Source organism: Hemitrygon akajei, chromosome 2 (assembly GCF_048418815.1).
Source record: "Hemitrygon akajei chromosome 2, sHemAka1.3, whole genome shotgun sequence".
Taxonomy (NCBI): Eukaryota; Metazoa; Chordata; class Chondrichthyes; order Myliobatiformes; family Dasyatidae; genus Hemitrygon; species Hemitrygon akajei.
Window position 1 is genome coordinate 6,939,905 of NC_133125.1, and position 16,014 is coordinate 6,955,918.

Consider the following 16,014-nt stretch of genomic DNA (forward strand, 5'->3'; position numbering starts at 1 on the left):
CACTCAGTGTTTCAGCCATAGCTTCTGCCCCTTCACCATTAGATATCTGAATGGACAATTAATCCATCAACACCATCTCGGTATTTTCTCCTCTCTCTATGCACTATTTATTTTATTTCACCAGTGGTGTAGTGTCTTACAGCCACACAAGCACGCATGACTGATGCTGGTTAGAAACAGTTTGGCAGCAGTCTCCTGTCCAACTTAAGCAGCTAGGTGTCCCAAATAAATGAAGTGAATCCTGGTTACTTTCTCACTTAGTGTTTGCGCTTTAAGAGTTGTCCCAAATAAGTGGCTGCCCTGATATACCAAATCCACTGTATTTGTATTCAGAAGCTAACCAGTGACTGGGTAATTTTAAAATTAGAAGCTTAACACCATCCAGGACAAAGCAAGCTACTTAACCTCACACTGTACTCCACCATTCCCTCTTCTATAGAAACACTCTATACTAATTGCAGTTAAGTTAATAACTGGGTTTCTCTTACAGCATCTCCCAAACCCAAGTGTCTACCAAGGAGCAGAAGAACAGAAAGTATTCAAGAACCTCACCACCCACACAGTTCTTTCTAACCAGCATACCGTCCTATATCCACACTCCCAGGATTTCCCCTTCTCTACGGATCCTCCTTCCCGGCATTTACCCCTCTCTCCAAATTGTACTCTCTCCCTGGACCCCCTCTCCCTCAATTCCCCTATACTTGGAATTCTTCCTCTGCTGCTCTCTTCCGCTCCTTTTACTTCTCTCCCTCCCACCCTTTCCTTCCCCTCCCTGTCCATCCTCATTCTCCCTCTCACTTTTGATCTCCCCCTCCTTTCCCTCCTCTTTCTCTCTCCCTGTCCTCCTCTCTTCCACCCCATCCCTCGCCATTCATATTCATCTTTCTCCACGCCCCTCCCCTCGCCCCGCCCCTCTCCATCGCCCCGCCCCCTTCTCGCGAGATTTCGGCTTCGCTGACCTGGCAGATTCTGGGCGGAGTGGTGGCGTCGATTCTCGGGAGAGGAGTACCGCAGCTCCAGGCTGTCGTCGGAACCGGAACGCTGAGCGCCACTCCCGCGGATAGCTGACGGCCATGCAGCCCGCTCCGCGCTGACGAGATGGCATCAGCGGGCCGAGCAGGTGAGCCCAGTCGAGCTGCGTGGCTCAATGGCGCATCCCGGGGGTGGGGGGTGGGGGTGGGGGCAGGTTACCAGTTAACGGGCCTGAAAGGAGAGGGATGGGGTAGGGAGATGGTGGTAGGGGAAGTGGTGGGGGAGAGATGGGGTAAGGGAAACGGTGGGGGAGAGATGGGGTAGGGGAAGCGGTGGGAGAGAGATGGGGTAGGGGAAGCGGTGGGGGAGAGATGGGGGTAGGGGAAGCGGTGGGGGAGAGATGGGGGTAGGGGAAGCGGTGGGGGAGAGATGGGGGTAGGGGAAGCGGTGGGGGAAGAGTTGGGGTAGGGGAAGCGGTGGGGGAGAGATGGGGTAGGGGAAACGGTGGGGGAGAGATGGGGGTAGGGGAAGCGGTGGGGGAAGAGTTGGGGTAGGGGAAGCGGTGGGGGAGAGATGGGGGTAGGGGAAGCGGTGGGGGAGAGATGGGGGTAGGGGAAGCGGTGGGAGAGAGATGGGGTAGGGGAAGCGGTGGGGGAAGAGTTGGGGTAGGGGAAGCGGTGGGGGAGAGATGGGGTAGGGGAAGCGGTGGGGGAAGAGTTGGGGTAGGGGAAGCGGTGGGGGAGAGATGGGGGTAGGGGAAGCGGTGGGGGAGAGATGGGGGTAGGGGAAGCGGTGGGGGAGAGATGGGGGTAGGGGAAGCGGTGGGGGAGAGTTGGGGGTAGGGGAATCGGTGGGTGAGAGATGGGGGTGGGGGAAACGGGAGAGATGGGGGTAGGATAAATGGGGGGAGATGGCATGGGGAAGTGGGGGAGTAGAGATTTGGGAGGAGGAGGTGGGAGCTAGTGATGGGGGAGGGGAAAGAAATGGATGAGGGGACAGGAGGGAAACATTATTTGAGGCCACAGTCTAATTTCTTTTTAAGTAATTTTGCAAATGTTTTAAGTAGGTTTTTGAATGTATTTTACAATTTGTACATTTTATTGTGAGAATATAACAAGCTACAATTCTTAAAAAAAAAACAGATCCTCGAATTATCAAATGCACTAAATGATCCAAGATTGTTTAACGTCATTTCCAGAACACAAATTTAAAGGGGAATGACATAATTATTACTCTGGATCTGATGCAGCACAAAAAAACACAAGATAAAGAACACAATTTAAAAACAAACATATATTTACATAAGGTAGCTTATATACATAAATTTGATTGTATGTCCACACACACATCGTGGATTCCAGTTAACTGGGACACTTTGGGACCAGTACATTTTGGCCCAATTAAGCAGCTGGGGAATTAGCTGAAGCTTTATGGAATATTTAAAATGTATAAAAGTGAAAACTACCATTTAACTCAGTTACAAATTGTGTGTAGGCCTCCGTTAGTCTCGATAGACCTTGGATTTGCACCTTGGAAAGTTTCCAGGGCGCAAGCCTGGGCAAGTTTTTTTTAATGGAAGACCGGCAGTTGCCCAAGCTGCAAGTCTCCGCTCTCCACGCCACCAATGTTGTCCAAGGGAAGGGCATTAGGACAAATTATATACCTAAATGAAATACAGAACAAATTAGAACTACCAAAATTACTGTTACAGTACCATAAAACTAAGTATTAGTTCCTAATGGTTATTGATGAAGGAATTCACTGCACGCTGCTGTTATTTTGATGGACTATAAATGAACAAAATCACGCAGACACTTAGTGCAGTTAACGGCCTGCTTTCACACAATCCTTTTGACAATCATCTAAATCCTCATTTCCATTGTGCCATTCAAGATCATTGTTGATTGATACCTTCAAATTCTTCGTAGCTCCTAACTTATTGAAGCAGTGAAATCGTTCTATTTTCACTCCCAACTGTTTCTGGACTCTCCAAGCCTGAATGCATGAAACTGGGGTGAGGAAAGCAGTTCCAAATTAGCTGATTATTTCTCCGGGTGTGGTGAACACACACAACTGATGCTATTTTAAAACTGTTCACTCTAAGCACAGTGTTGCGTCTAATGGCCACATGTGCACACAACTGACGCTAGTTAGAAACTGTTTGGCAACATTCTCCTGTCCCAACTAAGAGGCTAATTTCTCAATTTGTTATTTAATAGTTGTGCCAATAACAGCTTCCCCAATTAACTTTTGGCCCAACTAACCAGAATCCACTTGAGGCAAGCACTATTAATAGATATAAAATGAAATTTGTTGATGTGTTCTTTAGAAGGAATCAGTAGAGTTGATTATACAGCAAGATAATGACAGAACAGTTATTAACCTTAAGGCAGCTGGATGCTGTGCTAATGTGTTAGAACGGCTTGAATTATTCATTTATACCTGTTTTGTTTGGCAATACTAGATTAATCATTGTTATACCTTTCTTACAGTTAACCATGGCAGGGAGAAGCCAAGCTCATTTTCTGCCAGCAACTATTCAGCAGTCATTGGGAGGCAACGTTTATGTGTTTGCCAACAGCACGGCTTCAGAAAATGAACTTTCAGAAGAGGACGTAGAATGCTTTGAGCTTAGGCCAAGAGGGAAGGAGAAAATTCGAAGAACTGCATCTAAAGATCGATTGGATGATATTGTGTACCTGGTTCGAGAAATACAAGAGGGTGACACCTTGAATGCACTTGCTTTGCAGTATTGCTGTACTGTAAGTGATGATTTTATTTGTAACATAGAGGATTGTTGCAGAGGAGAGGTGGATAGAATGGTAAAGAAAGCCATAGGTAGAACATAGCATTGGAAATATTTGTATATATAGTAGAATATTCTGTTAAATGTAAGCAAGAATAAACACAAAAGGAGTGACGACAGAACAGTTCCACTCCCCTGTATTAATTCTAAATTAGTCAAAAGGCAGAAGTTTGACATGTAAAATATTTTCCAAGTCCAAAAAAATTTCCAATGCTGTGTTTCATAATACAGTTCCTTTATTAAACACTTCATCAACATTTAATTTCCCAAAACTAAATCAGTCCTTTAAAATTGCAAAACAAAATTGTGAATGTCATGTACATTTTCTTAGATCAAGATGGTAAAATAAAATGACAATATCACAGCTCAATTCTAATATCGGAAATAACTTGAAAAATGTATAGCTCGGGTGGTTGGTTGGGTTGAGTTCTCTGATCTTGGCAATCTGTTTGCAAATGTTTTGTCACTGTACGGGGAGACATCATCAGTGTGCTGTTCATTTGTGATGTGTCTTCTGAATGTTTGGCCTTTATATACTTATCAGTCAATTGATTGGTCCTCAATTCAGAATATAGGATCAAGGTCAACATGTCTGTTTACAGTATTGTTTGCTGAAAACAGACATATAGATCTCGATCCTATTTGTAAGCCAATGTAGGAAAAATACCAGACCACAATGCACAAAGTTCGCTGCACAACCAGTCAGTGACAAAACCCCCTTCCCAATTCATAATGACATCCAGTTGATTGGTAAGTAATAAAATGACGCACCACAAATGAACAGCGCACTGATGATGTCTCCTTGAATGGTGATGAAACGTTTGCAAATGGATTGCCAAGATTTGAGAACATTTCTAATATCCTTTCAAGAATGTAAATTGAGCAATAATTAAATTTATGATAGATGTTTCGGGGTGAGAATACTTGTGCTTGATCATTTAAATCCTATTTTAAGACTGTTTTATATTCCTGTTTCCTTCCTTCCCTGATACCATTTTCACTGAATGTATTTATCTACCAAGCCTGCCTTCACTGCTGTAGCCACTTGTGGTTAATAATGTTAAAAAAAATCTTTTCACTGAAAGTTGTCTCCTAATTTTCCCCCTTGTATTACCACTGTCTCTGCTAGTACTATCACCAATTAAGCCTACTAGCTTGCTTGCTTGCTTAACCCTATCTCCCCTGCTGGGGCACAGGCCACTGGCTGTAGCTTGTCAGAGTCTTCTATCCAGTGCCATTCTTTCACATTGTTTCCAGGTGTAGCCCATCTTGGTGTCAGATCCTTCCTGTCCCAGGGATGAGATCCTTGGAGCTTCTGTTGACATTTTTATAGCACTGGGTTTTTACAGGATAAGGTTGTTAGCCCTTTGCCCACCATTCTCCTTTCACAGCCAGGCTTGGGGCAGTCCTTGGCGGAGTTCAGCACCGCAAAGAAGAAGCATTAAATGTAGCCTCGGCAGTATCAGCCATATTGTATGAATTAAGAAAATCTTCAGTATTTATACCGTTTGTGGTTGATCTGCAAAAGAGTGAATAATTTTGAATACTTGTAATCCCATCAAATAGTTTATGCTCATTTGAACAAGTCCTGAATTATTTAAGTCTGCATTTGGCATTTTGGATATCATATTGCTAAATCTGTAATATATATGGATGTTAGCAATGACTGTTTATAAAAGGTGTTCAAAACAATGTATTTTCTGTCTCTCTAAATTCATCATTCCTACATTTTTGAATTTCAGGGGCCATATATGTAAAATTTATCATCTGATTTGTATTTCTGTTGTAACATGTTCAGAAAGCTGTGGGAACTCTGCAGGTGAGGCAGCATCTATGGAGAGGAGTAAACAGTCTTGGGCTGAGATGTTGTTGATTGTTTTTTTCCTCTCAATAGATGCTGCCTAATATGCTGAGTTCCTGTTGTATATTGTCTGTGCATTACCCTGGATTTTACTTATCTCTTGTATTTTTGATTTTCTGTTGACTTTTCATTTACATATGATTATTGAAGATAAAATCCCTGAAGCTGCTAGTAGTCATTTGCCAAATTTGTGTGTTGTAAGTTCAAATTAAATTTAGTATGGAAATACATGTGTGTATACCACCATATACAACCCTGAGATTCATTTTCTTGTGGGCAAGCTCAATAAATCCAATAACCAGAATCAATGAAAGACCACACAATGTACAAAAAAAAACAAGAAATGCAAATATATAAAAAAGGTAAGTAGGGTGTTTTAAGAAATTTGCAAACAAAAACTGCACTGTCGAAATATTGTTCTTGATCTGATAAAATGAGTGCCTTTTAATAGTTGACAGTATGTGACATTTTAATAGTCAACAGGTGATATTTTGAAACTTGGGAAAGACTGCAAAGAGATTGGGGAAGTTAGTCAATTGTTAAGAATGAGGTGATGGACTACTTGGTGACCCAGGACAAGATAGTACAAAGTCAGCATGGTTTCTTTCAGGGAAATTCCTGCCTGGCGAATCTGTTGGAATTCTTTGAGGAGATTACAAGTAGGATAGATAAAGGGGATGCAATGGATGTTGTATATTTGGACTTTCAGAGAGCCTTTGAGGTGCCACACATGCAGCTGCTTACCAAGTTAAGAGCCCATGCTGTTACAAGAAAGTTACTAACATGGTTAGAGCATTGGTGATTGGTAAGAGCCAGTGAGCAGGAATATAAGGATCCTTTTCTGTTTGGCTGCCAGTGACTAGTGGTGTTCTGCAGGGGTCGGTGTTGGGACCACTTCTGTTTATGATGTATATAAATGATTTGGATGATAGAATAGATAGGTTTGTTGCCAAGTTTGCAGATGATACGAAGATTGCTGGAGGGGCAGGTAGTGTTGAGTAAACAGGTAGGATGCAGAAGGACTTAGGAGGATGGGCAATAGAGTGGCAAATGAAATACAATGTTGGAAAATGCACGGTCATGCACTTTGGTAGTAGAAATAAATGTGTGGACTATATTCTGAATGGGGAGAAAATTCAGGAATCTGAGATGCAAAGGGACTTGGGAGTCCTTCTGCAGAACACCCCGAAGGTTAACTTGCAGGTTGAGTCAGTGGTGAAGATGGCAAATGCCATGTTAGCGTTCATTTCAAGATGTCTAGAATACAAGAGCAGGGGTGTGATGCTGAGGCTTTATGAGGCACAGGTGAGGCCTTGCCTTGAGTATTGTAAACAGTTTTGGGCCCCTCATCTTAGAAAAGATGTGCTGGCATTGGAGAGGGTCCAGAGGAGTTCACAAGGATGATTCCAGGAATGAAAGGGTTATCATACAAGGAATGTTTGATGACTCTGTGCCTGTACTTGCTGGAATTTAGAAGGATGGTGGGGGGTGGCGGGGGGATCACATTGAAACCTTTTGAATGTTGAAAGGCCTAGACATAGTAGATGTGGAATGGATGTTTCCTATGGTGGGAGAGTCTAGGACAAGAGGGTACAGCCCTGGGATAGAGGGGCACCCTTTCAAAACACATGCAGAGAAATTTCTTTAGCCAAAGGAGTGTGAATTTGTTACCACATGCAGCTGTGGAGGCTAGGTTGTTGGGTGTATTTAAGGCAGAGATTGATAGGTTCTTGATTGGACATGGCATCAAAGGTTATGGGGAGAAAGCTGAAATTAGGGTTAAGGAGGAGATAGAACAAATAATCAGCCATGTATGAATGGTAGAGCAGAATTGATGGGCCAGATGGCCTAATTCTCTCATGTCTAATGGTTGTGCTATTGGCGAGTAAAATATTAAATGGCATTAGACAAACAGATGGGGGGAGTGGGGAGTGCTAGACGAAACAAAAAGATACTGCATACTATTTCACTTGGACCAAAATCCCCAAATATTGAAATCTGATAGCAGAGCAGAAGAAGCTGTTTCTAAAATGTTGAATGTGCATCTTCAGGCTCCTGTACCACCACCTTGATGGTAGCAATGAGGAGAGGCACATCCTGGGTGATGAAGTCCTTAATGATGCATGCTACCTTTTTGGGGCATCACCTTTTGAAGGTTTCCTAGATGATGTAGAGGCTAGTGTCCATGATGGGGCTGATGGAGTTAGCAATTTTGTGGCTTTTATCTGATCCCTGAGCAGTGGCCCCTCCATTCCAGATGGGGATTTATAAAGTCACAGTTTTGAGTGGTTGCCAGTCGGGCAATAGCTATTATATTAATGCTGTTTGAATCCTCTATAACCTTCCCAATATCTTTCAACCCCTCATCCTCTTGAGAATTATATTAACAACTCATTTCTTCAGAACTACATTCTGCCAGAGAAATTTGATCTCAAAACAATATTGTATAGAAATTGCAGCAATTTCAGTCTAGCCAGTCTATGCAGTTGATTATTCTCTACTCAAAGTCTACGACTTTGCATTGAAATCAATTTGCATGTACTGTGCCTATCTGCAAGTCTATTAATGTTTTACTGTAATTTCTTGCAATCCTCCTCAGTCTGAACTATCCCTTCTAGTTTTGTATCTTCAACAAATGTAGTACAGCGTCTGATTTTAAAAAAAATGCTATGGACACATCAGGCAAAATCTGGGTGACTCAGCAGCTCAGGCAGTATCTATGGAGAGGAGTAGGCTGAGACCTTTGCACTCCCTAATTCCTCCCACTTTATTCTGGCTTCTGCCCACTTCCTTTCTAGTCCCAATGAGGAGTCTCGGCCTGAAATATTGACTGTTTAATCCTCTCCACAGATACTGCCTGACCTCCCAACTTTCTCCAGCATTTTGTGTGTGTTGCTTTGGATTTCTAACATCTGCAGAATCTCCTGTGTTTATGGAGATAATATAGTCTCTGTGGGCTTTTACTTGCCACCATGTCATTGTGAAAGGCTACTCTTTCTTATGACTGCTGTGTTTCAGTTAAGTGTCCACTTCGTTTATTTCACATCCTCTGTCCTTGCTCATTTGATATTTGCGTTGTACCTTATCAATGGCTATTCAGAAATCAGAATACATTAAAAGTATTACGTCATTGGTATCCAATCTCCCTCTTCACAGAAACGTTCGTCAAGCGAGATTTTGTACTTTGAAGTCCACGTCAAGAATTCAGTGAGGATCAACTATGGATAAAAATGATATACTGTAGTTCCAACTATATACATTCCTGTATAGCCATAGACTTATTATATGCATAGAAAATCTATACTATATTATACATGCATACAGTGATGATACAATATAAGTAATGAAAGTCAGTTCATGTCTCCCATAGTGAAATACAAAGATTCTAACCTCATGATCCAAGAAAATGATAGGTCAGTCTGCTGGGCTATTAAAACAAAAGCTTAACACCATCTTAATAATTTTTTTCTCCCAGGGCAGTTAATTTGATCTACTATTCTCATTAGCACCCCCACCACCTTCTATCTGTTACCCACATCACTACACTGTAAGCACTTTAAAACAATTTTATTCTATAAGACCATAATATATAGGAGTAGAATTAGGCCATATTGCCCCATAAGAGTTTGCACTGCCATTTTATTGTGGCTAATCCAATTTTCCTCTCAACCCCAATTTCCTGTCTGCTCCCCATGTCTCTACAAGAACCTATCAACCTCCACTTTAAAAATACATAAAAGACTTATCCTCCACAGTGGCCTGTGGCATAGAATTCCACAGATTCATCACTCCCTGGCTAAAGAAATTCCTCCTCCGTTCTAAATAGATGACCCTCTATCCTGATGCTGTGTCCATTCCCCCTGCAACTCTCAGTCTCACCATGCTGCATTAGCAAATCTTCCCACTAGTATAATAGTCCACTCCAGTTCAGGTGCAAGCCATCCCTTCTGTGCAGGACTCACCTTCCCTGTATCCAAAAATCTTATGCCCTCCTTCCTACACCAACTCTTTGGCTACGTATTAAACTGTATAATCTTCCTAGTTCTGGCTTCACTAGCACGTGGCATGGGTAACAATCCAGAGATCACAACCCTGGAGGTCCTGACCTTTAACTTAGCACCCAATTCCCTGAACTCCCTATGCTGAACACTGTCACTCATCCTACCCATGTTATTGGTACCACGACTTCCGGTTGATCACCCGTCCACTTAAGAATGCTGATGACTCAATCAGAGAAATCCGGATCCTGGCACCCAGGAGGCAACATGCCATCCAGGGATCTCTTTCTTGCGCACAGAACTTCCTGTCCCTTCCCCTAAGTAATGAGTTCACCACAGCATGCTGCTTCTCCCCTCTTCCCTTCTGAGTCACAGAGGTAGACCGGATAATTTTGAAAATGCGGGTTTCATGTAAAAACGATAGGCGTCCACACTACGCATTTTTAAAAATATCGCTATCCACATTGAAACGGAGATTTCGGTGAATCTCCTCCTGCGCATGCGCAGGACACATCTACCGAAAACAAGCAACGTGTTTGGTGTTGAATCTCGCCGTAAAAGTGCGCGTTTATGTAGTTACAGTCTAGAAAAACTTAAAACGATGGACAGCTGTTGGCTTTCAAGCAGGAGAACTTAAAAGTAAAAAAAAATACTGGAATGTACAGTTCACGGACACATTGACCCGGCTGATGACGAACATTGAAAAACTGATTAACTCTGTTGCATTAATAAAGCACCTTGTTAAAAATATAAAACATGTCTGCATCAGTGTTATCTTGTATTTCCATACAATGTTACATTAGGCTGTAAAAATATCTATTGTCAGAGAAGTACTTGCATAAATAGGTAAACCACCTTCATACGAGCAAGGACAGAAAACAGGGCAAAGTGAGTATACTTATTTATTCAGTAAGTTATGGGTCAAATTATTTGGTGAGTACATTTCTAACTCATCTGTCGTCAGTTTCGTTGCCGTCTGTTCTGAAATTGTTAGGTTGTGTTCAAGAAAACAATGAAATAGCGCACTGCCATCTGACAGCATTTTCAGAAGTCTCCGGTTACCCCATCCACACTGATCCGGCCAATCTGGTGTTTTCAAAAGTACACACTTTGGAGAGCGTTTCTGAAAAGCTCTGGTTTCAGGGGACGAAAACACCATTTTAGTGTGGATGAAGGGTAAAAACGAAGAGAAAAAGCTTCGGTTACGGATTTTTCCAGTGTAGTGGGGACGTAGCCTTAGTGCCAGAGGCCCAACCAATGTGACTTTCTCTTAGGTCATCCTATAATAATACTATTTATATTGTAAGTACATTGCTGGTATTTGTATATATTTGCACATTTTATTCCATATCTGTACTTTAACCTCTAACTTTATTTTTCTGTACTAAATCAAAGTAAATCAACAGTAAGGTAGAAACAAACAAGAGAAAATCTGAAGACACTGGAAATCCGAGCAACACACACAAAATGCTGCAAGAACTTGGCAGGCAGCATCTATGGAAAAGAGTGCAGTCGACAGTTGGGCCAAGGCCCTTCATCAGGACTCCAGTTCCATAGATGCTACTTGGCTTGCTGAGAAAGGGAAAAATGGCTGAGATAGGAATATATTTTGAAACAATTCACTGCTCTGGCATATGAATTGCAACCATAGTTTGTCCTATTGAGTGAGTGTATCAATAAAATAGCTTCTCAAAAATTAAAGATTAGCTTCCTTTGTCATATGTACAATGAAACATACAGTGAAATGCATCATTTTGCATTGAGGATGTGCAAGTGTCACAATGCTTCTGATGTCAATAAGCATGCCACAACTTACTAATCAACTAACCCATATGTCTTTGGGAGGAGACCGGAGGAATCTCACAGGGTCACAGAGAGAATGTGTAAACACCTTGCAGACAGTGACAGGAATTGTACCCTGATCTTACAGCTGATGCTGTAAAGCATTACACTAATCATTATGCTACTGTCTTCCCCCCCCCCCCCAAAATAACCTCCAGAGTAAACAGTTCATAGCTTTAATGTTGGAAATGCATTTTAATTGCAGTCATAGTTTGACTGTCCTCTAATAGAATGAGGGCATCAACAAAATAGTTTCTCAAAAGTTAATTGCCATAGTTTTTTTTATTTAAGATACAACATGGGTCTGGCCCTTCAAGCTGTGCTACCCAGCAATCCCCAACAACCCCATTTAACCACAACCAAGTCACGAGATTTGTTAAGACCAATTCACCTACCTGGTATGTCTTCGGACTAGTGGGGGAAAAACCTATACTAACAGAGACACTGACAAGGATGCCAAAATTAAACTCTGAGCTCCAATTGCCCGACCCTTGATAGCGTGCTAACCGCTATGCAACCATGACTGACTGCTTTTCTGATCATTATGTAACATTATATAATACCATTTGTATTTTTCAGGTTGCAGATATCAAGAGGGTTAATAACCTCATCAATGACCAGGATTTCTTTGCTCTCAGATCTATTAAGATTCCTGTGAAGAAGATCACTTTACTGGGGGAGAGACACAATGCCACAGCCGCAAGACTGGTTCCACGTGTAGCCTTGGAATCGAATGCACAGTGTCAGGAATTAAAAACTGGTGTAGACACTTCTACCAATGAAAATGCTGACAACTTTCTCAGAGAAGTTGATAAAGACTTAGAAAGGATAGTAAGATCTAATGACACCACTCGGGAGCATTTAAATGAGGTGGTTTCAGCTTTATCTACCCAGCCATTTTATCAAGCAGCAGATCGCAAAATCGCGCGAAGAAAAGACCCCCATTATGGAGCTGACTGGGGCATGCGCTGGTGGAATGCAGTGATGATAATGTTGATTGTTGGAATTGTTACACCTCTGTTTTATTTACTGTACTATGAAGTTCTGGTAAAAGTTGAGACAAGCCATCATTCGACAATGGAATCAACGCATCTACCTGTTACTAACATTGTACCGCAAGAGCCAAAGCATAACAGTGAAATTGATCCTTTGCAAAGGACTAAAATCCACTCACAGGAAGCTCTGCATCACGTGAATGCAAAACTTCAGCCATCTGACACCTGACATCAATCATCTCACATTTTTCTGTCCTGTGCAAAGCCTTACCAGCTGTTATCTAATGGGGAACATTGCATTGTTATCAGTTTGAATTGTAATGTGGAGGAGCTGCAAAAATTACATCATGTCATGAATTTTCTATTCAAATAAAGTGAAACAGCATTTGTAAAATAGATGATAGGTCACCAAAACTTGCCTCCCAGTGTTATAAAACAACATAACACTGATACTGATATATAATTAGCTATATTTAAAGGGTGAGCCGGTTTAAGCTGGAAACAGGTGACCATAAGACATAGGAGTGGAATTAGGCCATTCAGCCTATCAAGTGTGTTCTGCAGTTCTGTCATGGTTGATTTATGATCCCTCTTCGACCTTATTCTCCTGCCTTCTATCTGTAACCTTTGACACCCTATCAACCTCTGCTTTAAATGTCTTGGCCTCCACAGCCATCTGTGGCAAAGAATTCCACAGGTTCACTGCCCTCCAGCTAAAGAAATTACTCTTCAAATTACGTAGTTAGAAATATACATTCCTCTATCCTGAGGCTGTGCCCTCTGGCCCTTGACTCACCCACTACAGGAAAGATGCTCTCCACATTCACTCTTTTTAGACGAGGGGTTCCCAACCTCAGGTCCACAGACCCCCTCGGTTAATGATTAAAAAGGTGGCATTAAAAAGGTTGGGAACCCCTGATCTAGGCCTTTCAGTTTTCACTATGCAGCAATATAATATTGTAAACAATGATGTTAACCAAAATCTTAATTTAAATAATGTCATGTGATCTTGATTAGCATGATGTTCTTAGCCAGGCTTTCTTTTGGGATTTAATTGTATTCGATAACTAATGAAAATACACTAGTTATTAAATACATTATTACTCTTTGAGCAAATGGTAAAGCATAATTATGATTTAAATGCAAAATCTGATATCTGCTGACAAAAATTAAGCATTTAGTTTTATTCCCACCTTCATGTTCTTTAAACTTTGGAGTAATACCTTGTAGACTTCCAGTAGTCAGAATGATTATCCCACTTTATTACAGCTGCAAACAAAAACATTCTAAATGTCAGAGGACCACGTATTGTCTTACATTCAACTGTTCATATAAAAAGTGATTCTGCTGCCTGAAAATATGTTTTAATATAAAATATATTTATTGACTGTTAAATACTATAATTGAAGACGTGTATATACTATCAGTGGCCATCTTATTAGGTACAGGAGTGGAACCCATTTTGGTTTTCTGCTGTAGATCATCCACTTCAAGGTTCAACATGTTGTGCATTCAGAGATGCCCTTCCACACACCACTGTTGTAACATGTGGTTATTTGACTTCCTGTCAGCTTGAACCAGTTTGGTCATTCTCCTCTGACTTTTCTCATTAACAAGGTGTTTTCTTCCACAGAACTGCCACTCACTGAATGATTTTCAGTTTTTTGCACCATTCTCTGTAAACTCTAGAGACTTGTGCATGAAAGTCCCTGGAGGTCAGCAGTTTCTGAGATACTCAAAACACTCTGTCTGGCACCAACATTCATTCCACAGAGAAAATCACTTTGATTGCATTTCACCCCATTCTAATGTTTGGTCTGAACAACAATTGAATTTCTTGGCTACATCTGCATGCTTTTATGCATTGAGTTGCTGCCACATAATGGGCTAATTATATAGCAAACAGGAGGAAATCTGCAGATGCTGGAAATTCAAACAACAACACACAAAAAATGCTGGTAGAACACAGCAGGCCAGGCAGCATCTATAGGGAGAAGCGCTGTCGACGTTTCGGGCTGAGACCCTTCGTTAGGACTAACCAAAAGGAAAGATACTAAGAGATTTGAAAGTAGTGGGGGGAGGGGGAAATGTGAAATGATAGGAGAAGACCAGAGGGGGTGGGATGAAGCTAAGAGCTGGAAAGGTGATTGGCAAAAGTGATACAGAGCTGGAGAAGGGAAAGGATCATGGGACGGGAGGCCTCAGGAGAAAGAAGGGTGGGAGGGGGAGCACCAGAGGGAGATGGAGAGCAGGGAAACAGCTAAATATGTCAGGGATAGGGGAGGAGGGGCATTAACGGAAGTTAGAGAAGTCAATGGTCATGCCATCAGGTTGGAGGCTACCCAGCCGGTACATAAGGTATTGTTCGTCCAACCTGAGTTTGGATTCATTTTGACAATAGAGGAGGCCATGGATAGACATATCAGAATGGGAATGGGATGTGGATCTCCCCATTTTAATTCCTGATCATTTCGCATTTCCCCCTCCCCCACTACTTTCAAATCTCTTACTATCTTTCCTTTCGGTTAGTCCTGACAAAGGGTCTTGGCCTGAAAAGTTGACAGCTCTTCTCCCTATAGATGGTACCTGGCCTGCTGTGTTCTACCAGCATTTTGTGTGTGGTGGTGTTTGGGCTAATTATATATTTGCAATAAGAGCAGGTATACCTAATAAAGTGGCCACTGAGTGTATTCTGTTAATAATGAGGCTTTTGAAAGTTATATTATGTGATGATTATTGATTCTTAAAGCTTTAAATTGTACAGTATTCTTTATATTAAACTTTTCAAATAAAAATTGAAGCCTCTTGATGTACCCTGATTTCCAATTGATACTCAGATTATGTTTGAGAAGATTGAGCACACAAAGAGGCCCCTGCCAGCAGGATCACACCCTCCAAAATAATCTCCAATTTACAAATTTAGTATGAGAGATAATTTTCAAAGAATTGGTTAAATGTGTTCTAGTATGCCACTTGGGTGGTGGTGGTATTAAGGGTTCCCTTATCTTGTTTGGCGTGAAGAATTAAGGACATGTATATGGAAAGGAGCCAGAAAAGGTTGGACAATATCGTGAAGGATATTGTCCACCCCCATTCTTGGACTGTTTGTCCCACTTCCATCAGGAAGGAATTTATGTAGCATTCACACCAGGACCACCAGACTCAAGTTGCATCTTTCCCCAAGCAGTGAGGTTGATCAAGACCTCCACCCACTAACTCCATCACTACCTTTATCATTTCTTGTCAGTCACCTTATGTACAGCCTAGCATTATTTTATGGACATGTATGTATATTGGCTATCTTATGTATTTATATTCATTGGGGTTTTTTTGCTGCATTAGGTCCAGAGTAACAGTTATTTTGTTCCCCTTTACACTTGTGTACGGGAAATGACATTAAACAATCTTGAAACTTGAAAAGGGAGCGATCAGGAAATTTTTAAAAGTTTCTTGCACAAGTGAAGCATAATGCACATCAGCATATCTTCATTCCACAACAGGTCTCTACTTCAGCCAAACAGGCAGGAATTAGGTATTGAA

At 41.6% G+C, this 16,014-nt stretch overlaps 1 protein-coding gene across 1 annotated transcript; it reads left to right on the plus strand.

Moving 5' to 3' along the window:
* Positions 1-960: 960 nt before the first annotated feature.
* On the plus strand, positions 961-15,269 carry lysmd3 (LysM, putative peptidoglycan-binding, domain containing 3). Its single transcript, XM_073066716.1, has 3 exons — positions 961-1,120; positions 3,465-3,734; positions 12,059-15,269. The coding sequence occupies exons 2-3, from the start codon at positions 3,471-3,473 to the stop codon at positions 12,701-12,703; spliced, it is 909 nt and encodes a 302-aa protein (XP_072922817.1). The 5' UTR covers positions 961-1,120; positions 3,465-3,470; the 3' UTR covers positions 12,704-15,269.
* The last annotated feature ends 745 nt before the right edge of the window (positions 15,270-16,014 follow it).